General features: G+C 44.1%; 1 protein-coding gene across 1 annotated transcript in view; it reads right to left on the reverse strand.

The window, feature by feature from the left end:
• Positions 1-207: 207 nt before the first annotated feature.
• MAP2 (microtubule associated protein 2) overlaps positions 208-23,856 on the reverse strand; it is a 247,110-nt gene continuing 223,461 nt past the window's right edge. The window contains exons 14-16 of the mRNA XM_075029191.1: positions 5,663-5,744; positions 5,034-5,146; positions 208-4,322 (exon numbers count right to left, since the gene is read on the reverse strand). Coding sequence (XP_074885292.1) covers positions 4,107-4,322; positions 5,034-5,146; positions 5,663-5,744 — 411 coding nt within the window. The 3' untranslated portion in view covers positions 208-4,106. The remainder of the gene's footprint in view (positions 4,323-5,033; positions 5,147-5,662; positions 5,745-23,856) is intronic.

Below are 23,856 nucleotides of genomic sequence, written 5' to 3' on the forward strand. Positions count from 1 at the left end.
TGCAAAAACTGATTCTTTTGGCAAGAAGTAACAGGGATTAGCTGAGAAATACGACTTAACCTGCTCCGACTTCTCCTGGCAAGACTGACTATGCAGTGCCAGCAGGTGCATGATACTTCTTTTCCATGCAGGGCAGCAATGCGCAGTGATTGAATGCAGGAGGAGCAGTTATCACAAACTGGAAACTGACACAAGCAATTAGATGACAAGCGATTTTATTTTGCAAAACAATCACTATACAGCAACAAATACAATTGCAAATCGGATTGAAAAACATGAACTACCTACCACCAGCCATTCAAGAAATGCCTCTTTTATGGTAACAGGCTCTAGACTTACCAGAAAAAACACAGGTTTGTAACAGCAGACTGTATTCCTTGACATCCCAGCATACAGCATGTTTATTTGTTGGCTTTTTCTCTTTGCTAAAGTTGAAGTGGCTTTTATATGCTTGACTTTTCCAAGTGTGAAACTAGTTTACCTTCCTGCAGTGGGAGTTGCTGGAGTTGCAGAGGGAGTTGCTTTAGCCATCTGACTAGTGAGTGAACTCGACACACACCTAGGCTAGAAATCTACCTGCATCAGTTTTCATAGCAAAGGTGATCTACTCTTCAAGGCATTTGCCTTTGAAGGGACATTTGTACTTGGATTTTGAACAGTATTTGGTCCAGCATGGAAAAAACTGCTCACGTGGTAGTCCACACTGGCTGCTTTTAGACTCCCTTTGGGTTGTGTATATAGGCAAACTTAGATTTGTAAGCAGTCACGATGAGGTTACTACTGTACCTTAGCAGAGCGTTGAATGGATAATACCATTTACTGCTGTACAGTGAAAATCTACATAGCCCTTGTGGGCACACTATTTCCCTCATCAGTATTAGTTTTTCCTCTAGTTTTCTGGACAGAGGTTTGCTCAACTTTGCTTGCTTTCTGCTTGTGGTGACATAGCAACAGAACTCTGCAGATGAGGCAGAAGCACTTTTTCTTTTGTCTCTACAGTTTGATGGATTATTAATTTAGGGCTCTCCCCTAGCTATCCAAACAAGGTTTCACCATTCCTTTTGTCTGGATTAATACTCTGCTTTGTTACAGAGTTGGGTCTCAGGCACCCAACATACCTGCTGGCTCAACATGCCTGTGGAAAAGAAAAAACACAACGGATGCAGTTTCCAGGAAGCTGGCTCTATCTTCTTTAGTGGGCATTACGTATTTACAAAACCGTTGTTTTTAAAACCAACACTCTTCTTGCAAAGTTAAGATTAATATGAGCTTTTTCAGTGAACATCTAGAGTCATGTAACATAACTTGGTTTTTTTTATTACTTAACAGCACAAAACTCTTCATTTCTTTTCATCTAACTCCACAGTGTTTTAGGATTCTTTCTATGGAAGGATGATAATGATTACAAAGGTCTTTGCTTGAATCAAGACAAGAAAGCTCTTTTTAATGCATGAAATAAATGACTTGGTGTGTTACACCACTCTAACTTTGGACTCATAGGTGGATTAACTAAGCTTCATTTTCTAGAGTATGTAAATTTTAAAAGCAGAATTAAAAAACCCTTGAGTCTCAGGTTAACACTGTTCTCACTAGCTGGTGTTCAGCTTCAGACTCTCTCCCACATTGGCAAAACGCATAAAAAAAAAAAACCCACTGCAAGGCTTTATATTGATTGATAGTATGATCAGAGCAATGTGATATACTGTTGTTTTTTCCTTCTGTCTTTCTGTCGTTTTTCTGGAAAAATGGGAAGAGGCTTTTAATGCACCTCACTTCACACTGTTTCCATGTGAATTCTTAGGATTACTCTAAGCATAAAGTGTAACAAATACAAGGCAGAAATCAGAATCGTCCAGATGCACTTAGCATGGTTCTAACTTCACTGTTCTTTGTATAGAACCAACTTACAAACAGTATTAGGTACTTTATAGTGTGAAAAAGCTTTTTGCAGAGCTGAAATGTTGTGTGGGGGACTGCTAGGAGTTCATCTTCAGTAAAATTTTTAGAGATGTAATAATTTTGTTTTGTCTTTGTACTGCTGTGACAGCTTAGCCAAAATCCCCCTTTGGTCCACTGAATATTTACTGTCTAGTAACTGTGCATTTACTACCTGAATTTAATGATGGGGAATCCTGTGCTATTAATTATTAGAATCCTTCTCCACAGACATAAAAATCTTCTCTATGAGTCTTTTCAGATCAAACCCCAACACACACACGCACACATACAAATTAAGGAAAAAGAACACATCAAAAGCTTCCAACACACAATGTTAACCTAATACATGTATCAAGTATAGCTCAACCGACAGTGCAAAGTTTAGTTAAGAGATTTCAAAAGGAAAAGATCAAACAATCTGCAAGAATGTAAACTGGTCATTTCATAATGTCTACTGTACATATAGTATCAGCAGATTATTTTCTGCTGATGAGTAATACTACCATATTACCTTCAGTGTTCTCTTAGTGTCCATAAGATAGTGTTGGAGTTCTCCCAGGTAACTCCGCTAGATCAGTTGTTTATATATCTCTGTCCTTTATCTTTTATGCACACTTTTTCTTATACTTTTTATAGTCAATATAATCCCACTTTGCTCAGATTTTAAGATGCCCTATTTGTTAATGAATCACTATGGCAATGCAGTCTAGGGAGCTCATTTTATTTATTCACATACTACAATTTACAGGCATCTCTGTTATGTTTATCACTGTTATCTGAGTGCCTGAGTGTATACATGAGTCATCACTAAAGGAGTGGAAACGACATCTTAATACTTTTTATGTGTTTCAACTTTAGCAAAAGAAAAAAATAAATAAATCTAACATTCACTGTTACTACAGGAGTTTAGAAAGAAAGAAAGAAAGAAAGAATAAGAAAAAGCCAGAACCAAACTATTGTGGATTTTTCAAAAATCCAGAATCCAAACTCAGCCATCTTTGGAGACCCTTTTACAAACATCTGGACCCCACAAAAATCATACCTTTGTGAAGAAAGGGAGGGAAGGGAAGAGGGAAGGAATCCTTTTTCTAGCATCACAGAAGAGATTTGCATCTGGCACTAAAACAGGGTCACGGCTTTTAGTTGTTACAGAAAGCAACTTCATGCTAAGATTTTCATTTTTTTAAAATGTATTCTTATGAATAGGGAAAAAAAACCCTGCTAACATCTACTTTTACATACCTAAAATTGCAACACCAACGGGTGCAAGAGACACAGATACTGTGAATAAAGAAGTAGAATATTCAAGTATATGAGGAGGGCATATCACAAATGGCCACAGAGAAATATATATATAATACTGTATCAAACAGATGAAAAGGATGTGAAACCAGTGGTGCGTACACAATCTAGCTGCTTAACCAACTTTCTAATCAGACACAAGTCCATTGGGGTGGAAGTACTTGCTTTCAACAGCTTTTTTACGTCACTTCCCCAAGCATGGTTCAAATGTTTCCAACTACTATTTTTAGTTATTAGTTAAATAATTTATTGGCTTTTCAGCTATACACTGACATAATTAACCAGGTCCAAAAAAATGTTAATAACTTAATTCAACTTTTGTTCTACTCATTTATACAAAATAACACTTTTTTTTTTTTAATTAAACTTGAATTTCTCTATATGCCCTTCCTTCTGGTAAGCAGACTGTTAATTTAACCTGTAATAACTTACAATGGGCAACTTTTTTTATTTCCCCATCTATCAACAGAACAGTGAAATGAGGAACTTGGGGTATTAACAAGGCTCTTCAGAAAGAGGTGGATGGCCTTCAGGCACATGAAAGGTAAATGCATTTTATCATAGTACAGTACTCCATGCAAGACAGAGCAGAGCAACAATAATTGTCCAATGTAACATACTGCAGTTGTATACCCATATAAAGCCAGTGTCTTCCTGTTGTAAATGGAGATCAGGCCAATTTCTGCATCTATTTAATTTTTTTTTCTGTTTTTTTTTTTTTTTAACTGTATGGTTAACTACAAGTCTTGGGATGTGACTTAGTTTTAGACATGGTAAAGAATGAATGTAACACCTGCTCTGAGCCCATTCCTGCCAAGAGCTCATGCCTAAATATTATTACTTCATACAATGCGAAATGAGCAAATTCATAAGCCCTGCTTAGCAAGGGCTGCCGTGACATCTTCAGCAAGGGTAGCAAGCTGGGGCGATTCAAGCAGGTTGATGCTTCCAGAGGATGAGACGTTGCTAAGTCTGCGTGGTGAAGCCACGCTGGACCTGCCTGGTGACTGTGTGATGATCTCAGCCCCGTGATCGACACGGGCTTTAGCATGCTCTCTGAAGTTTAGCTTCTGGCTGTCAATCTGGTCCAGGAAAGCAAAGAATTTAACACATTATACATTCACCAAATTATCTTGTTATAGATCACCTTTTGGGTCTCATTTTGTTTACTTTTAAGAACTCTTAAAAGGATTGAAGCTTCTTCACTCCTTAGAATAATTGAAACTGAAGATTTTAATATACGTAATATATATGTAATATTATGTTTAATATATACTGGCTTACTATGTTACATTCTCTTACTATTTTTGTCTCTGATGGATGCTTTAATAAGCAGTACCATTGTTCCCAGCTGTAGGAATTTAATAGACATTTTATGAGCATTGTGATTTGTTTCCAAAATCTGTATTTTCAAATGTTTGTGGGAGTGATCTTACTTTTGAGATGTTTTCCTCCTGTTTCGCAAAGCAGTCCTGATCCTCTGGGACACCCATACTACAAACTTATTAGATCACACCTATGCTATACAACAGTCCCAAACGAAGTTTATCTTTAGGGGAAAGCCAGTGCACAAACTACAGGATGTTTCACTTTAAGATTGACTCTCAGCTTAGATGTGGATGTGAGATTGGTCGTTCCAAATTCCACAGGGCACAAATAGCATGTGAGCGTGCTTGAAGGAGAACAAACACGTTTCCTACTCAAATCAGAGCCATCGCTGAATTCACAGCTCTAATAATTTCACTAGGCCTGGGGCACAGTGGTAGCCTTTTCTCTGATGGCTGTCCCCTTACCTTGACGTTACCACCGCCAGGTACGTGGTGGGCATTTTCCAGTGAACCAACTTTAGCCTGAGCTTTTTCTTTGAAATCCAGTTTCACACTCTCAATTTTCACACGCCCACCTCCTACACAGAAAAAGGAAATACAGATTAAAAGGCTGGAAAAGCTCAGGAGAAAGTCTGACCTGAGGCACACAGGTGCATTCACATTACTTCCCTTTTACTTGAGTTCTAATGATTTTAGAGAAGCACAGAACACCATGCTGCATGTTCAATATAAAATCTTCAACACATATTCAAACTGTAAGCATGTGCTACAGCCCTATTGATTTTCATGGGATTTAAGCACACACGTAAGTATTTTGCTGACTTCAGTCTGCATTTCAGTATCTTATCAAACTGACATTATGCCACAGCAGCATCCTTCTGCATTACTTTTTTATGTCCTCTCTAAATTAGGTGGTCCCATATTTTTATGTCTTTATATATTTAGTTAAGTAGAGTTAAGAATATTAGTTTTATTACCAAAATTATTTACTTTCTCTTGGACTATAAAAGAGAATGGCATCATTCATGATTTCTCCTTCACATAACAGGATTAGGTCTTTGCTTTGTCCCATATCTCAGAAATTCCTACAATACCTGGCTTGTGGTGGATATTCTTGAGGGAGCCACATTTGGAAGTCACATGACTCAGGTCGATCTTCTTGGTTACGATTTGCACCTGTCAAAAGCGCACACACACACACGTTACAGGCAAGAAAAGAATAAAAAGCCAAGCCCTGCAGAGGAAGAGCCAAAGCGTCTACAAACCACTGGAAAAGGAGAGATGGTCAGTAGAAAACAGACCATGCCACAAAGGAGGAAACACCTGGATTAATACAGCAAGCTTCCTTCCCACCTAGGGAAATGACAGAGCTGGGTTAAGCTTTACTATTAGCAAAACAAAGAGAAGGACAAAGCAGATCAGCTTGTGGGTTCTTTCTAAAATGTTTCTGAGCCTCCTCTCAGGGTGGATGCTCCAAAGCCCTTCATGCAGCAGGATCCATCCCGTTTGCTTCTGCTCTTGAATGTGCATCCTGGCAACTAAGAATATTTCGGTAACTGTTTTTTTTTTCTCTACCATCTGTTTCACATTTTTCTGCATCTAAATATGGTAGGCATTTCATGACAATCCTCTATGGAGAGTCTGACAAATCTACAAATGTGACTCCTGCACCTGTACCTGAGCTGGTTGGTGTTCAGCCAGCCGGCTCGGTGGTGCTTACCAGATGGCAGTGGCACCGCTCTGCTCAGCCAGGCAGCAGCACAGGCACCCTCCCTCCTGCTGCTCGGTGCCCTGCTGCCAGCCACATTACCACGACTGCGCTGAGCCCAGCTCGGGAACAGCCACAGAGTGACAGTCCTGCATTGCTGCACTTCCAAGCAGCTCCCAGAATGTGGCCCGCAATCACAGTGACTGTGTTAGCAGGTCTTAAAAAGCTGCAGCCCCTCCAGGCCAGACAGGAGCTCCAGGATGACTGCAGTGCCACTGGTTTGCTCATATCACCAGCAATGACTTAAGCCAGCACTGGTGGCTGTACTGAATCTCTTTGGATTGGACGTACCCACACCATCAGCTCTTCCATCTGAGGGGAGATTAATTTCCATCAGGGGGATCCATAGCCACCTTAAGTTATTCCAGTGTAACTGCTAGAACTGACGGGTGTCTGGTCAAACCCTGAGCAACCTCAGTTTGTTATACTGGAATAATGCTGTGGCATTAGCATTAGCACTCAGCATACTGGCTGATCACACCCTCTCTCTGAGCTTTCTTTGTTCTTATGTTTCATTTTTCTTCTTCCTCTCTGATGAATGCACATAACTGAAAGGTTAGCTGAGGAAGGGCTGATGCACTGGAAGATGCCCAACTGCGAGGCTGGAGTCTCACTGTGAGCTGCAATCTCCGGAAATTACTTTCCTGGGCTGCTCCCATGAAACGCACAGAACCATTTCGCCTCACACTAGACTTTCACTGTCAGCACCCTTGGGCATTTAGACATAACCCTTCTTTTCTCATTTCCTTTTCCTGTCCAAGTTCTGGAAATGTGTTGTGCTCCGTGGAGAAAGATCAGGAGGCCACCACTGCATACACATGGCTCACACAACTACCAGACCAGACTCACATGTGAAATAGTAGTGAGAAGGAAAGTAGTGCTCAGAGGAAGGGAGACAGAGGGGTCTGGCTGTGCAAGGTGGGTCACCACAGTGGAGATGCCTGTTCACAGGGTGTCTGTACTACTTACATTTCCTCCCCCTGCAGAGTGTTTGATGTTATCTCTGGAACCACATCGGGATTGAATATCGCTAAAATCGATCTTCTTGTTTAAAATCCTAACCTAAAAGGAATCGGAGGTAACTTACTATATACCACATGCATGCTCCATCAGGTTGCACGACAAGGGAGCTAGGGTAATTTTGCCTCTTGCTGTGACTCCTTCTGACACTTGTATTGAAATGTGAGAAAGTAAACCACACCAATCTCTATGCTTAGTATGTTAACACAGCATATGTAAATACGCTATGCTGTTCTTTTTCTACCTCACGAAGTGGTGGTGAAATACAAAGGGCAAAGTTTTTATACTGGGAGATATGAGAGGTGTCTTTTCCCTGAAAAGCTCAAAGAACTCCTTGCTTGCCTGGACTGGATGTAGTCCTTGGACAGTCTGTCCTAGACTCTCTTGAGTGATGGCCAGTGTTTCTGCTAGCCACAACGAGAAGATGGAAACCTCTTTCCCACAGCTCAGCACTCCAGCCTTTGATGCAGAAATCCAAGATCCAGCCAGCTCAGGCATGGGTTAAAATCCTGAGGTATTTCACCCCTCCTTCTGCCATACAGCTGTAACAGCAGCTACATTGATAGAACAGACCTCAGAGTGAAAGGGGACTGGCAAAATTAATTAAACTGAAGTCAGAGCTCTCTACTGCTCTCTCTTTTTACTGTTGTCTACTAAAGGGCAATGCAGAAAACAACACCATCTGGAAACCTACAGCTGCAATCACTGCTTCTTGGTTTCTGGTGCTGGCCATAAAGTTGGTCACAACACCTTTCTGGTGCTAGCAGCACTGTGCTTCTCCCCTGTGCTCTTTGTTTCTGGCAGAACAAGTACCCGACTTTCCCTTGATGGTGCCAGCCTCCCTTACAGATGCCAGGAGCCCACACTTTTTCTGTGTCACCTTAGCCATGGATGCACTGCAGGCATATAACAGTGCCTGGAGGTGAACTCTGTGAAGGGCAGGCCATGCTGTCTTGTACTGGACCCCCATGTCACAGCAGTTCCTCCACCTGGCAGAACTCAGGTGCCACCAATGATTGTCCTCCCAGGGAACGATGTGCTGCTGGCTGGCACTTACCAGTAGGCAGGGACAACTGGGTGCAAGGTACACACCTGAGTGACACCACTTCAGACTTCTTTCTGAGCAAGGGCAGGGGACTGTGCTCACCAGTATTAGGCTTTTCAGGTGTGTGAGAAGGCGTTTCTGGCCAAGGCTGCACCTGCCTTCTTTGCACCAGGAGCTTTTACTTACTCAAAGAGTGCCACCTGTGCAGTATATTCTTTCTCTGGGTTAAATATGAAGTCTTTATTCAAATGTTATGTTGGATTTTATTTATCTTTATGTTATTAATACACAATATGAATTTGCACTCTTTCCTGTACAGAAAGCCACAGAGTTTTGGGCGTTATCTATTAATTTTGCTTATTGGCACTTGTAGAGCCTTCACTGACATATTACTTAACACAGTCCTGTTGGCTGCTGTTGTAGGTAAACCTACAGTGACTAACTGATACTGAGATAAGAGAGACAGAAAGATACACCAGGGTACCTTATTGCAGCTTCTTACCACTCCAGGAACACAAAGCAGCTGCAAACCAGCTGAAGCAGTCAGTGGGAGACACAAGAACCCTCTGCAGTTTCTGCTTCCTGGCTTCAGGTCCCCAAACTGCCCCAGGCTCCCTGACAAATCTGAGACAAATCACTCCTTGTGTGCCTCAGCTTTCCAAACTAGGAAAAGAAAGTTTGCCCCTTATAGGGATATCAGATATTGCAGCTCTTGGCTCCTGCAGTGGGGATAATGTCACATTTAGATAACAAGTTGTATCCTCTAGCACTGAACACCTGGAGCACACCCTTGACTTAAGCCCAGTAAACTCCGAGAAGAAATTTTCAGAAGGTCACACTTGCAGCTAATGTGAAGAATTTCTTCACAGCAAGCTGTTTCATGAGTCCCCCTCATTACATATAATGTAATCACTACATCAGCCAAACCATTAGGATGTTAAGTGTTCTCTTACTTTAATTGGTAAAGATCTATGGTGATGGCATGCTCAGTAATAAGGCTGATAGCACCAGAAAACTCCACAACTGGAGGTCACCTTCAGAAGGGCATCTTCAGTAGGGAAACTGATTTCTATCTTTCTCCCTCCTATCTGCTTAATCCATCTGAGTAAACCAATGTACACTGAAACACAAAAGCAAATGCCTTTGGAGTTTTATGCTTGTGCTTTTCCTCAATATACTATTTGTTTAAAAATGTACCCCAGTACTATACAAGACAGGTGTCACATCAATTACAGAAACACACGTCAGATGTGCAGTCAGATCTGGCTCCCAGAGGGCTTCAGGCCAGACACAACTGGGCAAAACAGAAAGCCGTCCTAGCACTTTCTGAGCACATTTCTCTCAGCAGTGGATCAGCAGCACCTCTCAGCAATGGCCACAGGGATGCATTTGCTCTGAAAATGCTGACTTAGCAGTCATGACAAGACCTCAGCACTGTGCACTGGGGGCCTGTAGCTTAGAATGGAGGCAAAGCAAGGTGATAAGTTCAGAGGGTGCCTTTGATCAAGTGCCTAAAGGTTGATTTGCACCCAGAAGTCTGACAGTTTATGAGTCTCATGGCCCATGGACCTGGCTAGCAGATATGTAAAGGACCAATCATCTCAATTATCCTCTCTGTCTCACTGGGTGAAATGTGTCCCTGTGGAGAGGGGCCAGCAGGAGACCTATGTATCATTTATGTCCTATGCTGAGGGCTGAAGTGAGCTGAGTGATGTGGCTGTGTTGTGCTGGTCATCTGGCATGGGGAGGAACTGCACTGATCCAGGTTTTCCCTGATGATCTGTTTCTCCTTTTCCTGGAATAGATCAATATCCCTGCACTTATTTAAATCATGACTGCCCTCTATATCTAAGTGTTCCACAAACTAATGGCGCCTTGTTTCCTATAGATTAAGGCTTTAAACTGCTTAATCCCTCCATCTTATATTCTTCAGCAAGCCCTATCCCCTCTTGCCAGCAAGTATCTCCCAAGCTTTCTCCTAGGTCTGCTAGACTGGGTAAATAGAAGCCAATACACAACCGGCCAGCTGTTAGTTATCTCTGATTGTGGAGAAGGGCTGAGTTATCACTGCCTTTACCCCAATGACAGTATTATGCTAAGTCTCTGTTTCGTACCCAGTCAACGACTATCACCCAACTTGGAAGGACTGCCTGCCTTTCTAATCACTGCTCCCTTGCCAGCCAGCACTGTTGAAATTGCCAGCTAGCCAGCATGACTGTAAGAGCTTTGTTTCCTTTGAGAAATCAGACTGTAAACACAAGAGGGAGAGTGCCAGAGAGGGACAGGAACTATTTAGGCTAAAGAGAAACTTTGGCTTGCAAACAAAGAATGTAAACTGACTGTGAATTATTTGAAGCTGGAATCTGGAGGGACATTTGTAACTATCAGAGCAGGGAGGCTCTGCAACTGCCTCCCAAGGGAACAGAGCTACAACAAGAAAATGGTAAACTTTTATGATAGCACTTGATGAAAGGAATTAGATGATGCAGCTGCCTGCAAGAGAGACAGCATGAACACCATGACTCACCAGGAAGGTCTCTGTGTTCCTCAATGTGTATGTACATCTTGTGTGGGGGTGGAGGTGTGGTAGGGATGTACATATATGTACTTCAATTGTGCTGCACATTAAATGAAAGATCAAGCCTGCTCATACTCTCATTCAGAAAAGGGAACATTTTAGTCTGTGGCAGAAACAGGACTGCTTTCTATTCACACCCACTAAACATCCCAACAAGATAATGTCCTGACAAGAGTCCCTCATAACCCTTGTGCTGACCTGCCCGTCTGAAATGGGTACGTTCTCTTCTGATCTGGTGCTCATTTGCCCAGATTTGCCCAGATGCTGGGACAGGGCCTGGAAGTCAGTATTTTGATCAGGACCAAGCTGAGGTTCCTCAGCATTTGTCATATCCACATGAAGTTAAACCACAGTGGAAAAATTAAGCCTTACAAACAATACTGGGTTTATTCCACAAAACCACATTGTCCAAGGAAAAACTGGCTTCTGTCTAAAGCCCCAAGAGTCTGACAGACCTTCCCCCCCAACTCTGTCCTCTGATGACTCCTCAGCAATGGTCCAGAATTGAAGGCCAGGGCAGACTGTGTGCCAATGTGCACACAGTATAGCCTCACTGACTCACACTGCTTTTAGGTAGTCCCCAGCAGGTATCAGACACGGTGCTCCAAAACCTTCTGTGCTGTTTGAATGCTATCTGTCAAAGTACTGGGAGATGCAGGGCATTTATGGGTAGCCTGCTAGGAAACCAACTGTTGAAGGTATTTTTCTCAGAGTTCATGTAGATGAGGCATATATTGATCTACACTCAGCAGGGTAAACTAACTCCCTTCCTACATATAGTGGCCCAGCTGGCAATCTAAACAGGAAGGGGCTGTGGTCCAAGGGCAACATCTACACTAGACCAGAGGGGATGTTTTTGGGTTAAGCTGGCTGACATGAGGAGAAAAGACAGGCTAGCAATACCTGTGAATCTCCCAGTTAGATATATGCCTCTCTAAGACTGTTCACAGAAAGTGAATTTGGATTTCAAAGTCTCTATGTACAACAGTCTCCAGTCCAGTGGCCTCGAGCAGGCCCCTCCTCTGTCAGTACTGCACCACTGGGTTCAAGATGAGCAGAAATTTGTAGAAACAGAGTGCAAGGCAGAGAAATGCAAGAGAGAATTCCATTCAGTTGTGCCTCACTGCTAAAGAAAACATCGATGACTGAAAACTGTTTATGAAAGAGAAAGAATTATGTTCCATTGCTGCCTAGAATCATTCAGTTCCGCTGCTTTTCACAACAAGAGGGAAAGCCCCTAACTTACCAGCATCTGGGTAGAGAATCCATGAACAGCTTCCCTCCTGTGGTGTACTACACTGGTACACACCAAAACAAAGATACTCGAAGAACAAAAATTGTGATGCTGATGAAATTACAGGCTCTGAATATACTCTCTGAGAAGCTGATGGTTTATGTTATCCCTGCCTTGCAGTTATGGCCTCTGAGAAGCTCTGCCACAAACACTGTGCCTAAAGCATTTAAAAATACTCTAACTTGGCTCCACTTGCCATTTGAACATGCTGTGGGGCTGTGATATTGGGAAAAGCTCCCAGACTCCTAACAACTTATCAAAAAGGGCAGGTTCCTCCTACTTACCACAGCATCACAGTAATTTGACAGAGCTACCTCCCAGGAACTAGACATTATTTCAGTGTTTGGTCTCCTGGTTAACACAGGGATTGAGCGAGACAAGAATTGGTTTGAATAAGGTTAAGGTTAAAACCTGATTAGAATCAAGAGGCAGTTCTAAGTGCTTCCAAATCTATATGCTGCCAAGGACAGGTGATACTACAGTCTTCATGCTCCTGGCAGAGGCTACAGGTAGAGGAAAGGGAGGGGGGAGGGTATTTATTTGGCCTAGCAAAGTCCTTGAAGGAAAAGACTGTGCCTCAGACTTTCACATCTACAAAGCTTGCAATCATCATCAGCTTTTGCACTCCTGAAATTACTGCTGTCCTAGTTTCAGCTGGGATACAGTTAATTGTTCTCCTAGTAGCTGGTACAGTGCTATGTTTTGAGTTCAGTATGAGAAGAATGTTGATAACACTGATGTTTTCAGTTGTTGCTAAGTAGTGTTTAGACTAAAGTCAAGGATTTTTCAGCTTCTCATGCCCAGCCAGCGAGAAACCTGGAGGGGCACAAGAAGTTGGCACAGGACACAGCCAGGGCACCTGACCCAAACTGGCCAACAGTGTATTCCATACCATGGGACGTCCCATCTAGTTTAGGAACTGGGGGGAATGGGGGTGGGGAATCGCTGCTTGGGGACTATCTGGGTGTCGATCGGCGGGTGGTGAGCAATTGCCCTGCACATCATTTGTACATTCCAATCCTTTTATTATTGCTGTTGTCATTTTATTAGTGTTATCATTATCATTATTAGTTTCTTCTTTTCTGTTGTATTAAACCGTTCTTATCTCAACCCACGGGTTTTGCTTCTTTTCCCGATCTTCTTCCCCATCCCACTGGGTGGCAGGAGCGAGTGAGTGAGCGGCTGCGTGGTGCTTAGTTGCTGGCTGGGGTTAAACCATGACAACTGGATACAAACGCTAGTGAAGCTGCCAGCCTACAAGCTAGTGAGATTCAAAATAAAAGGCTGTGCTGGACATAGCATAGGCAAAATAATGTACCATGCTCATCTTGCCCTTAGTAAAGGGTGAACAAGACAGGTTCATTTCTGACTTTTAATAACATACTCAGAGGCAGACACTGAGCATGTAATATTTCAGCCTGAACACTTAAACTGTGAAACAATTACAAACAATTGAAAATAGGTACTTTCAATGAGAAGTATCAGTAAAATACATGTCTTGCAATCAGCCATGTCTTTAATACTTGCATAGGACGACAATGGCTCATTTACAAGCTTCTTTCTACCTATTTGCAAATTACTGTATTCATCTAATTAATACAGTGGCCACACTGAACTAGGCATGAGAAACACTGAGAGGTTTTGCATAATTGTGCTGGGAAATAAAAAGTGGAATGACGATTTTCCATGCCAAAGAGTTTACAGTCAAGAGACAACAGCTGAATTTAACAGACAACTCAAGGAAGTGCAAGATCCAAGATGAACTGTAACACGTGTTCTGTAATCAGACTCCTCACTAAATTTGGGGAGCTGATCAAAAGAATGGTAAAAGAGATTGAAGCAGATTCACACACACCAAATAAATGAGATCCTAGGAGCTCAATTAATTCAGCCAAAACACAGGATCCTTGTTTTAGTACTCCCTTAAAAAAAAAAAAAAAAACCAAACAAAAAAAACCCCAAACTAGTTTTTGCTAAACTATGGAGTTTGATACTTAAATTTTAGACACAGCAGTCCCTACTTATAGAAAGAGTACTAATAGCTTCAAATATCAAGTGTCGAGCATCAAGTATCACAGTTTTCAAATCAGTTTCCTTATCTTTAAGAAGGGATGAGTTTTGAGTCGCTATGTCTGGATTTTCTTGAGGTTCCAGCATAACGGAGAAAATTAGGTTGTTCAGTTCAAGTTCAAAAAAATCCCTTGTGTTTATCTCTTTGTGCAAGCCGGCGCTCCCAAAGATCAGCAGCTATGTCCCTTAGCATCTCTTTTTATTGTTCAAATCCAAACTTCCAAGATGAAAACTAAGGTTTTTATCCTTTTCTTTCCTGCCCTTTCCCATCTAGCAAAATAAACTCTTTCTCACCTTTCTGTGTGTCCTGGGTTCAGCTGGGATAGAGTTAATTTTTACAGGAACCTGGGAGGTGGGGGGCATAGCCGGGGCAGCTGACCTGAACTAGCCAAGGAGCTATTCCATACCATGTGACATCATGCTCAGTATATATATAGGGAGCGGGCCGGGGGGGTGGATCCTTCTTTCGGTGGGGGAAGTGGCGGAGCGTCGGGTCCCGGGTGGTGAGCAGTTGCACTGTGCATCACTCTTTTTGTATACTCGTTCATTAGTACCGTTGTTGTTGTTGTTGTAATTCCTTTGTGTTGTCCCAGTAAACTGCCTTTATCTCAACCCTCGAGGTTCCAGGTTTTTTTCTTCTTTTCTCTCCTCCGTCTTCCCCCCATCCCACCGGAGGGGGGCGGGAGGAGTGAGCGAGCGGCCGCGTGGTTCTTCGTTACCGGCTGGGCTAAAACCACGACAGTCCTTTTTGGCGCCCAACGTGGGGCCCGAAGGGTTGAGATAACGACAGATCTGGCCAGAGCGTGTTTGAAACAAATTTGTCATACGCATTTCTTATACTAGATAAATAGATGTTAGTCACAATGTTGATTAATTTGTTTACATGGTGGCGTTTTGTAAGTTCTTACATGCTCTATGTATTGCCTGTAGTTGCGTATCTCATCTCTGGGAGAGTGATTGGGATTATCATTTTGCTGTACTGGGCAATGTCGACTTGTGAAATGATTACATCACTGGTCATGAGGTTAAGCTGGTATCTGTATGAGGCAGTGATATCATTTCCATACCTTGGGCACCTTCTGTCGGATTTTATTGGTAATTACACCCAATCCATTGGGAAGTTGGGGGGGATACTTCCCCCTGTCCATTCCCCTCCCTTTTCTCCTTCCGACTAATTACAACAGTTTTCGAGAATTTTGAATATCCTTGGGATGCGCAAGCCAGTGTGCTGTTAGTGCTATGCCTCCTGACTATGTTCCAGGTCTTGTTTAGGGCTACAAAAAGGCTCTTTAAGAGCACCACCCAGAGATCTGTCCCAAAGCTTGATATGCATGGGTGGCACGGCATGCGGAAGAATGTGGGAAGGTATCTAGAGAACTTCTCACCTCCAGTGACTTGGAAGTTCACTCCCGAACAACTACAGAACCCTGATGAAGTGATAGAATTTTTGAAAGAAAAATGCTGTGGTTATCCCACAGACACACAACTCACTACACTGTGCTGGGCCCTGGCCGGTATCTACCAAACACTGCTTGATATTAGGCAGCATCCTCAGGGGGAAAAGGGGGAAAAGATGGAGAATACGACAACATGCACCGTGGCTACCCCAACCCCGACGACAAGCACCGTGGCTACCCCAACCCCGATGACAAGCACCGTGGCTGCCCCTACCACGACAACAGGTACCGTGGCTACCCCTATCCTGGTGACAGATACTGCGGCTAAACCAGAAAACCAACCTGTGCCAGTATCAGTCACCCCTGTACAGAAAAAGAAACACACAAAGAAATCAGTTCGCTTAGTGAGAGATGAAAGTGAACCAGGGTCATCGCGAGAACAGGAGGAAGAGGTAGAACCTGAAATAATTACCCGATCTCTATCCATGAGTGAGTTGCGTGACATGCGAAAAGATTTTAGCCGCCACCCAGGTGAGCACATTGTTACCTGGCTGCTCCGGTGCTGGGATAGTGGGGCTAGTAGTGTGGAATTAGAGGGTAAGGAAGCCAAGCAGTTGGGATCTCTGTCTAGGGAAGGGGGCATCGACAAGGCGATTGGAAGAAAAACACAAGTTCTCAGCCTCTGGAGGCGACTTCTGTTAGGTGTAAAGGAAAGATACCCCTTCAGGGATGAAGTTACATGTCACCAAGGCAAGTGGACCTCCATGGAGAGAGGTATCCAGTACCTGCGGGAATTAGCCGTCCTGGAGGTGATTTATAATGATCCAGAAAATGGGCAGTCACCCACAGATCCAGATGAAGTCCAATGCACACAAGCGATGTGGCGGAAGTTTCTACGAAGTGCACCACCAACCTATGCCAACTCATTGGCAGTAATGTCCTGGAAAGAAGGCTATGGACAAACGGTGGATGAATTAGCTGTCCAACTCCGGCAATACGAAGGAAGTCTCTCTTCCTCCCTACGGGCCTGTGTCTCAGCTGTAGAGGAATTGTCCCGAGAGTTCCAGCAATTCAAAGTGGATATGTCCTCCTCCTCACCTGTACAGGCCCGCATCGCAGTTATTGGGAGTAAGCGTTCCTCTGCCCAAGAGAGAGGAGAGAGAAAGTACACGCGACGGGCTAACCTGTGGTTTTACCTGCGTGACCATGGAGAGGACATGAGGAAGTGGGATGGAAAACCTACCTCAGTTTTGGATGCACGGGTACGGGAGTTGCGAGACAAAGCAACCAGAAAAGAGGATTCTTCTTGGAAAACTGCTGCTCCAGTTTCCCGTGAGCAGTCCTCCAGACGCAGTAGATGGGCCGATCTCATTTCTGATCCTCTTGAAGGGACTTCTGATTCACGTGTGCAAAAAGTGAGTAACGGATATTCTAACCAGGATTAGAGGGGCCCTGCCTCCAGCCAGGTGGAGGAGAGGGACAACCGAGTCTACTGGACAGTGTGGATTCGATGGCCTGGCACATCAGATCCACAGGAATATAAAGCTCTAGTAGACACTGGTGCACAATGTACCCTAATGCCATCAAGTTATAAAGGGGCAGAACCCATCTGTATCTCTGGTGTGACAGGGGGATCCCAAGAGCTAACCGTATTGGAAGCTGAAATGAGTCTAACCGGGAATGAGTGGCATAAACACCCCATTGCAACTGGCCCAGAGGCCCCGTGCATCCTTGGTATAGATTATCTCAGAAGGGGGTATTTCAAGGACCCAAAAGGGTACCGTTGGGCCTTTGGTATAGCTGCATTGGAGATGGAAGAGATTGAGCAGCTGTCTACCCTACCTGGTCTCTCCCAAGACCCTTCGGTTGTGGGGTTGCTGAAGGTTGAAGAGCAACAGGTGCCAATTGCCACCACGACGGTGCACCGGCGGCAGTATCGCACCAACCGAGACTCCCTGATCCCCATCCATAAGCTGATTGGCCAACTGGAGAGCCAAGGAGTGATCAGCAAGACTCGCTCACCCTTTAATAGTCCCATATGGCCCGTGCGGAAATCTAATGGGGAATGGAGACTAACAGTAGATTATCGTGGGCTGAATGAAGTCACGCCACCGCTGAGCGCTGCTGTGCCAGATATGTTAGAGCTTCAATATGAACTGGAATCAAAGGCAGCTAAGTGGTATGCCACAATTGACATTGCTAATGCATTCTTCTCCATTCCTTTGGCAGCGGAGTGCAGGCCACAGTTTGCTTTCACTTGGAGGGGCGTCCAGTACACCTGGAATCGGCTGCCCCAGGGGTGGAAACACAGCCCCACTATTTGCCATGGACTGATCCAGACTGCACTAGAAAAAAGGTGAAGCTCCAGAGCACCTGCAATATATTGATGACATCATTGTATGGGGCAACACAGCAGAAGAAGTTTTTGAGAAAGGGAAGAAAATAATCCAAATCCTTTTGAAGGCTGGTTTTGCCGTAAAAGAAAGTAAGGTCAAGGGACCTGCGCAGGAGATCCAGTCCTTAGGAGTAAAATGGCAAGATGGGCGTCGTCAGATCCCTGCGGACGTGATCAACAAGATAGCAGCTATGTCCTCACCGACCAATAAAAAGGAAACACAGGCTTTCTTAGGTGTTGTGGGTTTTTGGAGAATGCATATTCCAAATTACAGTCAAATTGTAAGTCCTCTCTACCAAGTTACCCGGAAGAAGAACGATTTTAAATGGGGGCCTGAGCAACGACAAGCTTTTGAGCAAATTAAGCGGGAGATTGTTCATGCAGTAGCTCTTGGGCCAGTCCGGACAGGACAAGATGTTAAAAATGTGCTCTACACTGCAGCTGGGGAGAATGGCCCTACCTGGAGCCTTTGGCAGAAAGCACATGGAGAGACCCGAGGCCGACCCCTGGGGTTTTGGAGTCGGGGATATCGAGGATGCGAAGCTCGCTATACTCCAACTGAAAAAGAGATATTGGCAGCATATGAAGGAGTTCGAGCCGCTTCAGAAGTGGTTGGTACTGAAACACAGCTCTTCTTAGCACCCCGACTGCCAGTGCTGGGCTGGATGTTCAAAGGGAAAGTTTCCTCTACACATCACGCGACTGATGCCACGTGGAGTAAGTGGATTGCACTGATCACACAACGGGCTCGCATAGGAAACCCCAGTCGCCCAGGAATTTTAGAAGTGATCACAGACTGGCCAGAAGACAAAGATTTTGGAATGTCGCCAGAGGAGGAGGTGACACGGGCTGAAGAGGCCCCGCTGTATAATAAACTGCCAGAAAATGAGAGGCAATATGCCCTGTTCACTGATGGGTCCTGTCGCATCGTGGGAAAACATCGGAGGTGGAAGGCTGCTGTATGGAGTCCTACACGACTAGTCGCAGAAACTGCTGAAGGAGAAGGTGAATCAAGTCAGTTTGCAGAGGTGAAAGCCATCCAGCTAGCTTTAGACATTGCTGAAAGAGAAAAGTGGCCAGTGCTCTATCTCTATACTGACTCATGGATGGTGGCAAATGCCTTATGGGGGTGGCTACAGCAATGGAAGAAGGGCAACTGGCAACGCAGAGGTAAACCCATTTGGGCTGCCGCACTGTGGCAAGATATCGCTGTTCGGATAGAGAAGCTAGTGGTAAAAGTACGTCACGTAGATGCTCACGTACCCAAGGGTCGGGCCACTGAAGAACATCGAAACAACCAACAGGTGGATCAGGCTGCCAAGATTGAAGTGGCTCAGGTGGACCTGGACTGGCAACGTAGGGGTGAGCTATTTATGGCTCAGTGGGCCCACGATACCTCAGGCCATCAGGGGAGAGATGCAACATATAGATGGGCTCGAGATTGAGGGGTGGACTTGACCATGGACACTATTGCACACGTCATCCACGAATGTGAAACATGTGCTGCAATTAAGCAAGCCAAGCGACAAAAACCCCTGTCGCATGGGGGGCGATGGCTGAAATATAAACAGTGGGAGGCCTGGCAGATTGACTATATCACACTCCCACGAACACGCCAAGGCAAGTGCCATGTGCTTACAATGGTGGAAGCAACCACTGGATGGCTGGAAACATACCCTGTGTCCCATGCCACTGCCCAGAACACTATCCTGGGCCTTGAAGAGAAAATTTTACGGCAACACGGCACCCCAGAAAGAATTGAGTCGGACAACGGGACTCATTTCCGAAACAACCTCGTAGACACCTGGGCCAAAGAACATGGCATTGAGTGGGTATATCACATCCCTTATCACGCACCGGCCCCCAGAAAAATTGAACGATACAATGGACTGCTGAAAACTACATTGAAAGCGATGGGGGGTGGAACTTTCAAACATTGGGATACACACTTAACAAAAGCCACCTGGTTAGTTAATACTAGAGGATCCGCCAATCGGGCTGGCCCTGCCCAACCAAGACTTCCACATACTATAGAAGGGGATAAAGTCCCTGAAGTGTGCATGAGGAGTATGTTAGGAAAGACAGTCTGGGTTAGTCCTCCCTCAAGCAGAGGCAAACCCATTCAAGGAGTTGTTTTTGCTCAGGGACCTGGGTACACCTGGTGGGTGATGCAGAAGGATGGAGAAGTTCGATGTGTACCTCAGGGAGATTTGATTTTGGGAGAGAATAGCCAGTGAATTGGGCTGTATAATATTTAACTGCTAAATAACCTGCCAATGCATGTCATTGTAACTATAATGTCTATATGCCATATCAAGGGTATTACTGTAAGAATTACCCAAATGACTGCAGCATGGACTTTAAAACTGAGCCAAGTACAACAGCAATAGAACTTGAACTGGCACCCAGCAATTTCCTCAAGATCAACATCTTCGACCTGCAGACCAAGGGCGTGAGTTGCACCAAATGTACTAGCCACAAGTTCCAGAGGCAGCATGCAACAACCCAACATCTCACACCATCTCTCTTATCCTGAAGAACTGTTACAACAGATGGAGTCCCAAAGTCATGGACTAAATAAATCGATGGACACATTAGAGGAATAGCCCATAGGCTAAAGGAATACCATTTGTGTGTGTGTGTGTGTGTGCAGGGGGGAGAAGAACAAGTTCATATACTTATATATATATAAGACAAGGAAAGTGGTAGTGGTTGATTGGAAAATGTAAGATCTGGGCATGATGTAGATGGTATAGAATAAGGGGTGGATAATGTCCTGGGTTCAGCTGGGATAGAGTTAATTTTTACAGGAACCTGGGAGGTGGGGGGCATAGCCGGGGCAGCTGACCTGAACTAGCCAAGGAGCTATTCCATACCATGTGACATCATGCTCAGTATATATATAGGGAGCGGGCCGGGGGGGTGGATCCTTCTTTCGGTGGGGGAAGTGGCGGAGCGTCGGGTCCCGGGTGGTGAGCAGTTGCACTGTGCATCACTCTTTTTGTATACTCGTTCATTAGTACCGTTGTTGTTGTTGTTGTAATTCCTTTGTGTTGTCCCAGTAAACTGCCTTTATCTCAACCCTCGAGGTTCCAGGTTTTTTTCTTCTTTTCTCTCCTCCGTCTTCCCCCCATCCCACCGGAGGGGGGCGGGAGGAGTGAGCGAGCGGCCGCGTGGTTCTTTGTTACCGGCTGGGCTAAAACCACGACACTGTGCAAGACAGAACACTATTATATGACCAAACAGTTTATGTATCGCCTGAACACTTTTCTCAAAAGAACAACCTTCCCCATTTTATTGCCAAATTCTAGACTAGTTAGAGCTCAGCTGAAAATGCCTCCTCTGCTGAACTTGCTGCTGGGATGACTCAGACTTTCACAGGAACTCATGTCCTGGTAATTTCAAGTTACTCTAGAAAAAAGCTTCTCCCCTTGATATTAATGAGAGACCAACAATGTATGGTATGTCATGGCCGGGCTTTGTCTTCTCTAACATTAGCCTGCTAAGAGTTGCTGGTCACTTAAGCTGCCACTGTAGTCAGTGGAAAGATACTGAATCCTCCAGAAAGTGATACCTTCAACTCTAACTAGACAGATCGAACACACCCCATTCAACTGGCAGAAATCAACACACTGCTGCTAACTGCCTTCAAAAGAGGGAGAAGCACCGGCTTATGGCTACTGTAGTCGTTGGAAGATTTGTTAGTGGCTAGAGCCCCGTCAGACAGCTTGTGACCTTCCTGATTGTGGTTCACAGTTTGTCCTCAATGAGCATGATGCACATTTTACAGATGGTTGAGGCAGAGCAGTGATGTTACTCTGTCTCAGCTACATAGAAAGTGAATGTCAGCTCTGGATAGAAAGTCCTAACTCCCTGCTCATTTCTACCAACAAAACACCTTTCCTCAAGAAACTTTCAGAAACTTGATAGAGCCTGGCTTCAATTTTCTAAAATATGAGTCAGGAAGAAGATCTTGCTTTTTATCCAGAATAATTCAAGGCTTAACTGTACAGACTGTACTCCGGCAAGCCTTCCATTAAATGAGTACAGTCTGAACACAGGAGCTGCAAGATGTTATTTCTGTACAACCTGCAATGATCAGCCAAAATACTAAATTTCAAATACTTAAAAATCATGGTTTTGAGCCGCGACAGAGTTTTGAAGGTGTGCCTGAAACTCCTAATTTTACTTTGCATTTGTAGATTTGCAATTAACAAGGGGTGAATTAGTTTCTAATTTCCAGTCTAGAACAAATCCCTTCAAATGTCTTGCAAATCCACAAAACCGGGAATGTATAAAGAAAACAAAAGCAGACTGACAGAGATGAATTTATCTTACAGTTGTGAACTGTTGACTTGGTAAATGCACAAACTTATTCCAATGAATGCAGCTAACAGTGTGGAAACAATTGCCTCCCAGTCTCTCATTAGCTAAGTACTTTAACAACAGCCACATTACAATGTCAATCCACATTTTCCTATACAGCTGCCTCCTGTGGCTCTGGCTGGGGAAGGCACCAAAGCTTGAACCTTATAAGATCACTTATGTTCATCACTGTCCTGAGCAGGGACATTCTCTTAACTTGGGCCAAAGTGGTTTTGGTTCAACTATGCTGCAGATCACAATGAACTGGAGAAAAAGTGCATGATGTGCCAGAAGGAGATGGGAGACAGAATGGGACCCAGCAACAGCTCAGATTGCACTTCTTGTTAGGCCTATATTCTCCACTATCTTTTAGGACACTCTTCATCAACCAGTGCACCAATAGCATATAATCTAGTTCTTCAGATTAATCTTTGGACAGTCATCAGTGTTCATAACGTGGTGCAAAGACATGTGAAACAAGAGGAAGAGGAGTTACAAGACGCCATCTCAAAGGGAACTTGCTGAATACCCTTTTGACCTGCAGTTCTCCCAGGAGGTGCTCAGCTCCGGTGTGCCACCAGACCTGTCTCTGCACTGACCCTGCATCCTGGCAGGCTGTAGCTGAGGCAGGGAGCACTTCAGAAGCCTACTGTTCTCTGCAGACTGGGTCGTAAACTGTGATGATGGGAGGGTGTGGGGGTGTGTTGTGGAGGAATCTTTCCTGCCATCCAAACTGATTTTGAAGCTAACAAAAAATTGTGCAAAGATGATGACAGATATCCATCCAAGCCTCCTCTTCTGCCCAGCTCTGAGGTGTCTTACCCTTCCCTGTGCCGGTCTATTTTACCATCTAATGCAGATGCCTGTTCTCCTTGCCAGCATTTTTGTGGTTTCTGGACTGGTTCTACTGAATAGTGGTGTCATCAATTTATTCAGACTTTGTGACCCATGACTAATTGCATTTTGTTTTCTATAGTTTAGGGAAGATGGTGAAGTTCTTCCTTCATCTTCCTAACTTCATTCTTCAACATGGCTTAGGTATTTAATTTTTCTATGTGTCATCTTACTTCTTACAAGGTGCCTGGCTGTTACTATAGTTAGTGGTATTTTAAACCTTATGCATGGCATTCTAGTCTGTATAGCTCCATTCACTTTGATGAAGCTATGCTGATCCACATCCAGTGAAGTCCTCACCCATGGCTGAGATTTAAGGGGTACATTTTAAGATTAAATTAAAAGAAATCTAGGTCAGCTTTATCCTTGGTTGCTGGCCTATAATGCTTTGTAAATAGTCTGCCTGGTCAGTAATGAAAAGATTCAATTAGGGCACTTTGGTACTCCACTATGGTACAAACC

Source organism: Buteo buteo, chromosome 5 (assembly GCF_964188355.1).
Source record: "Buteo buteo chromosome 5, bButBut1.hap1.1, whole genome shotgun sequence".
Classification (NCBI taxonomy): domain Eukaryota; kingdom Metazoa; phylum Chordata; class Aves; order Accipitriformes; family Accipitridae; genus Buteo; species Buteo buteo.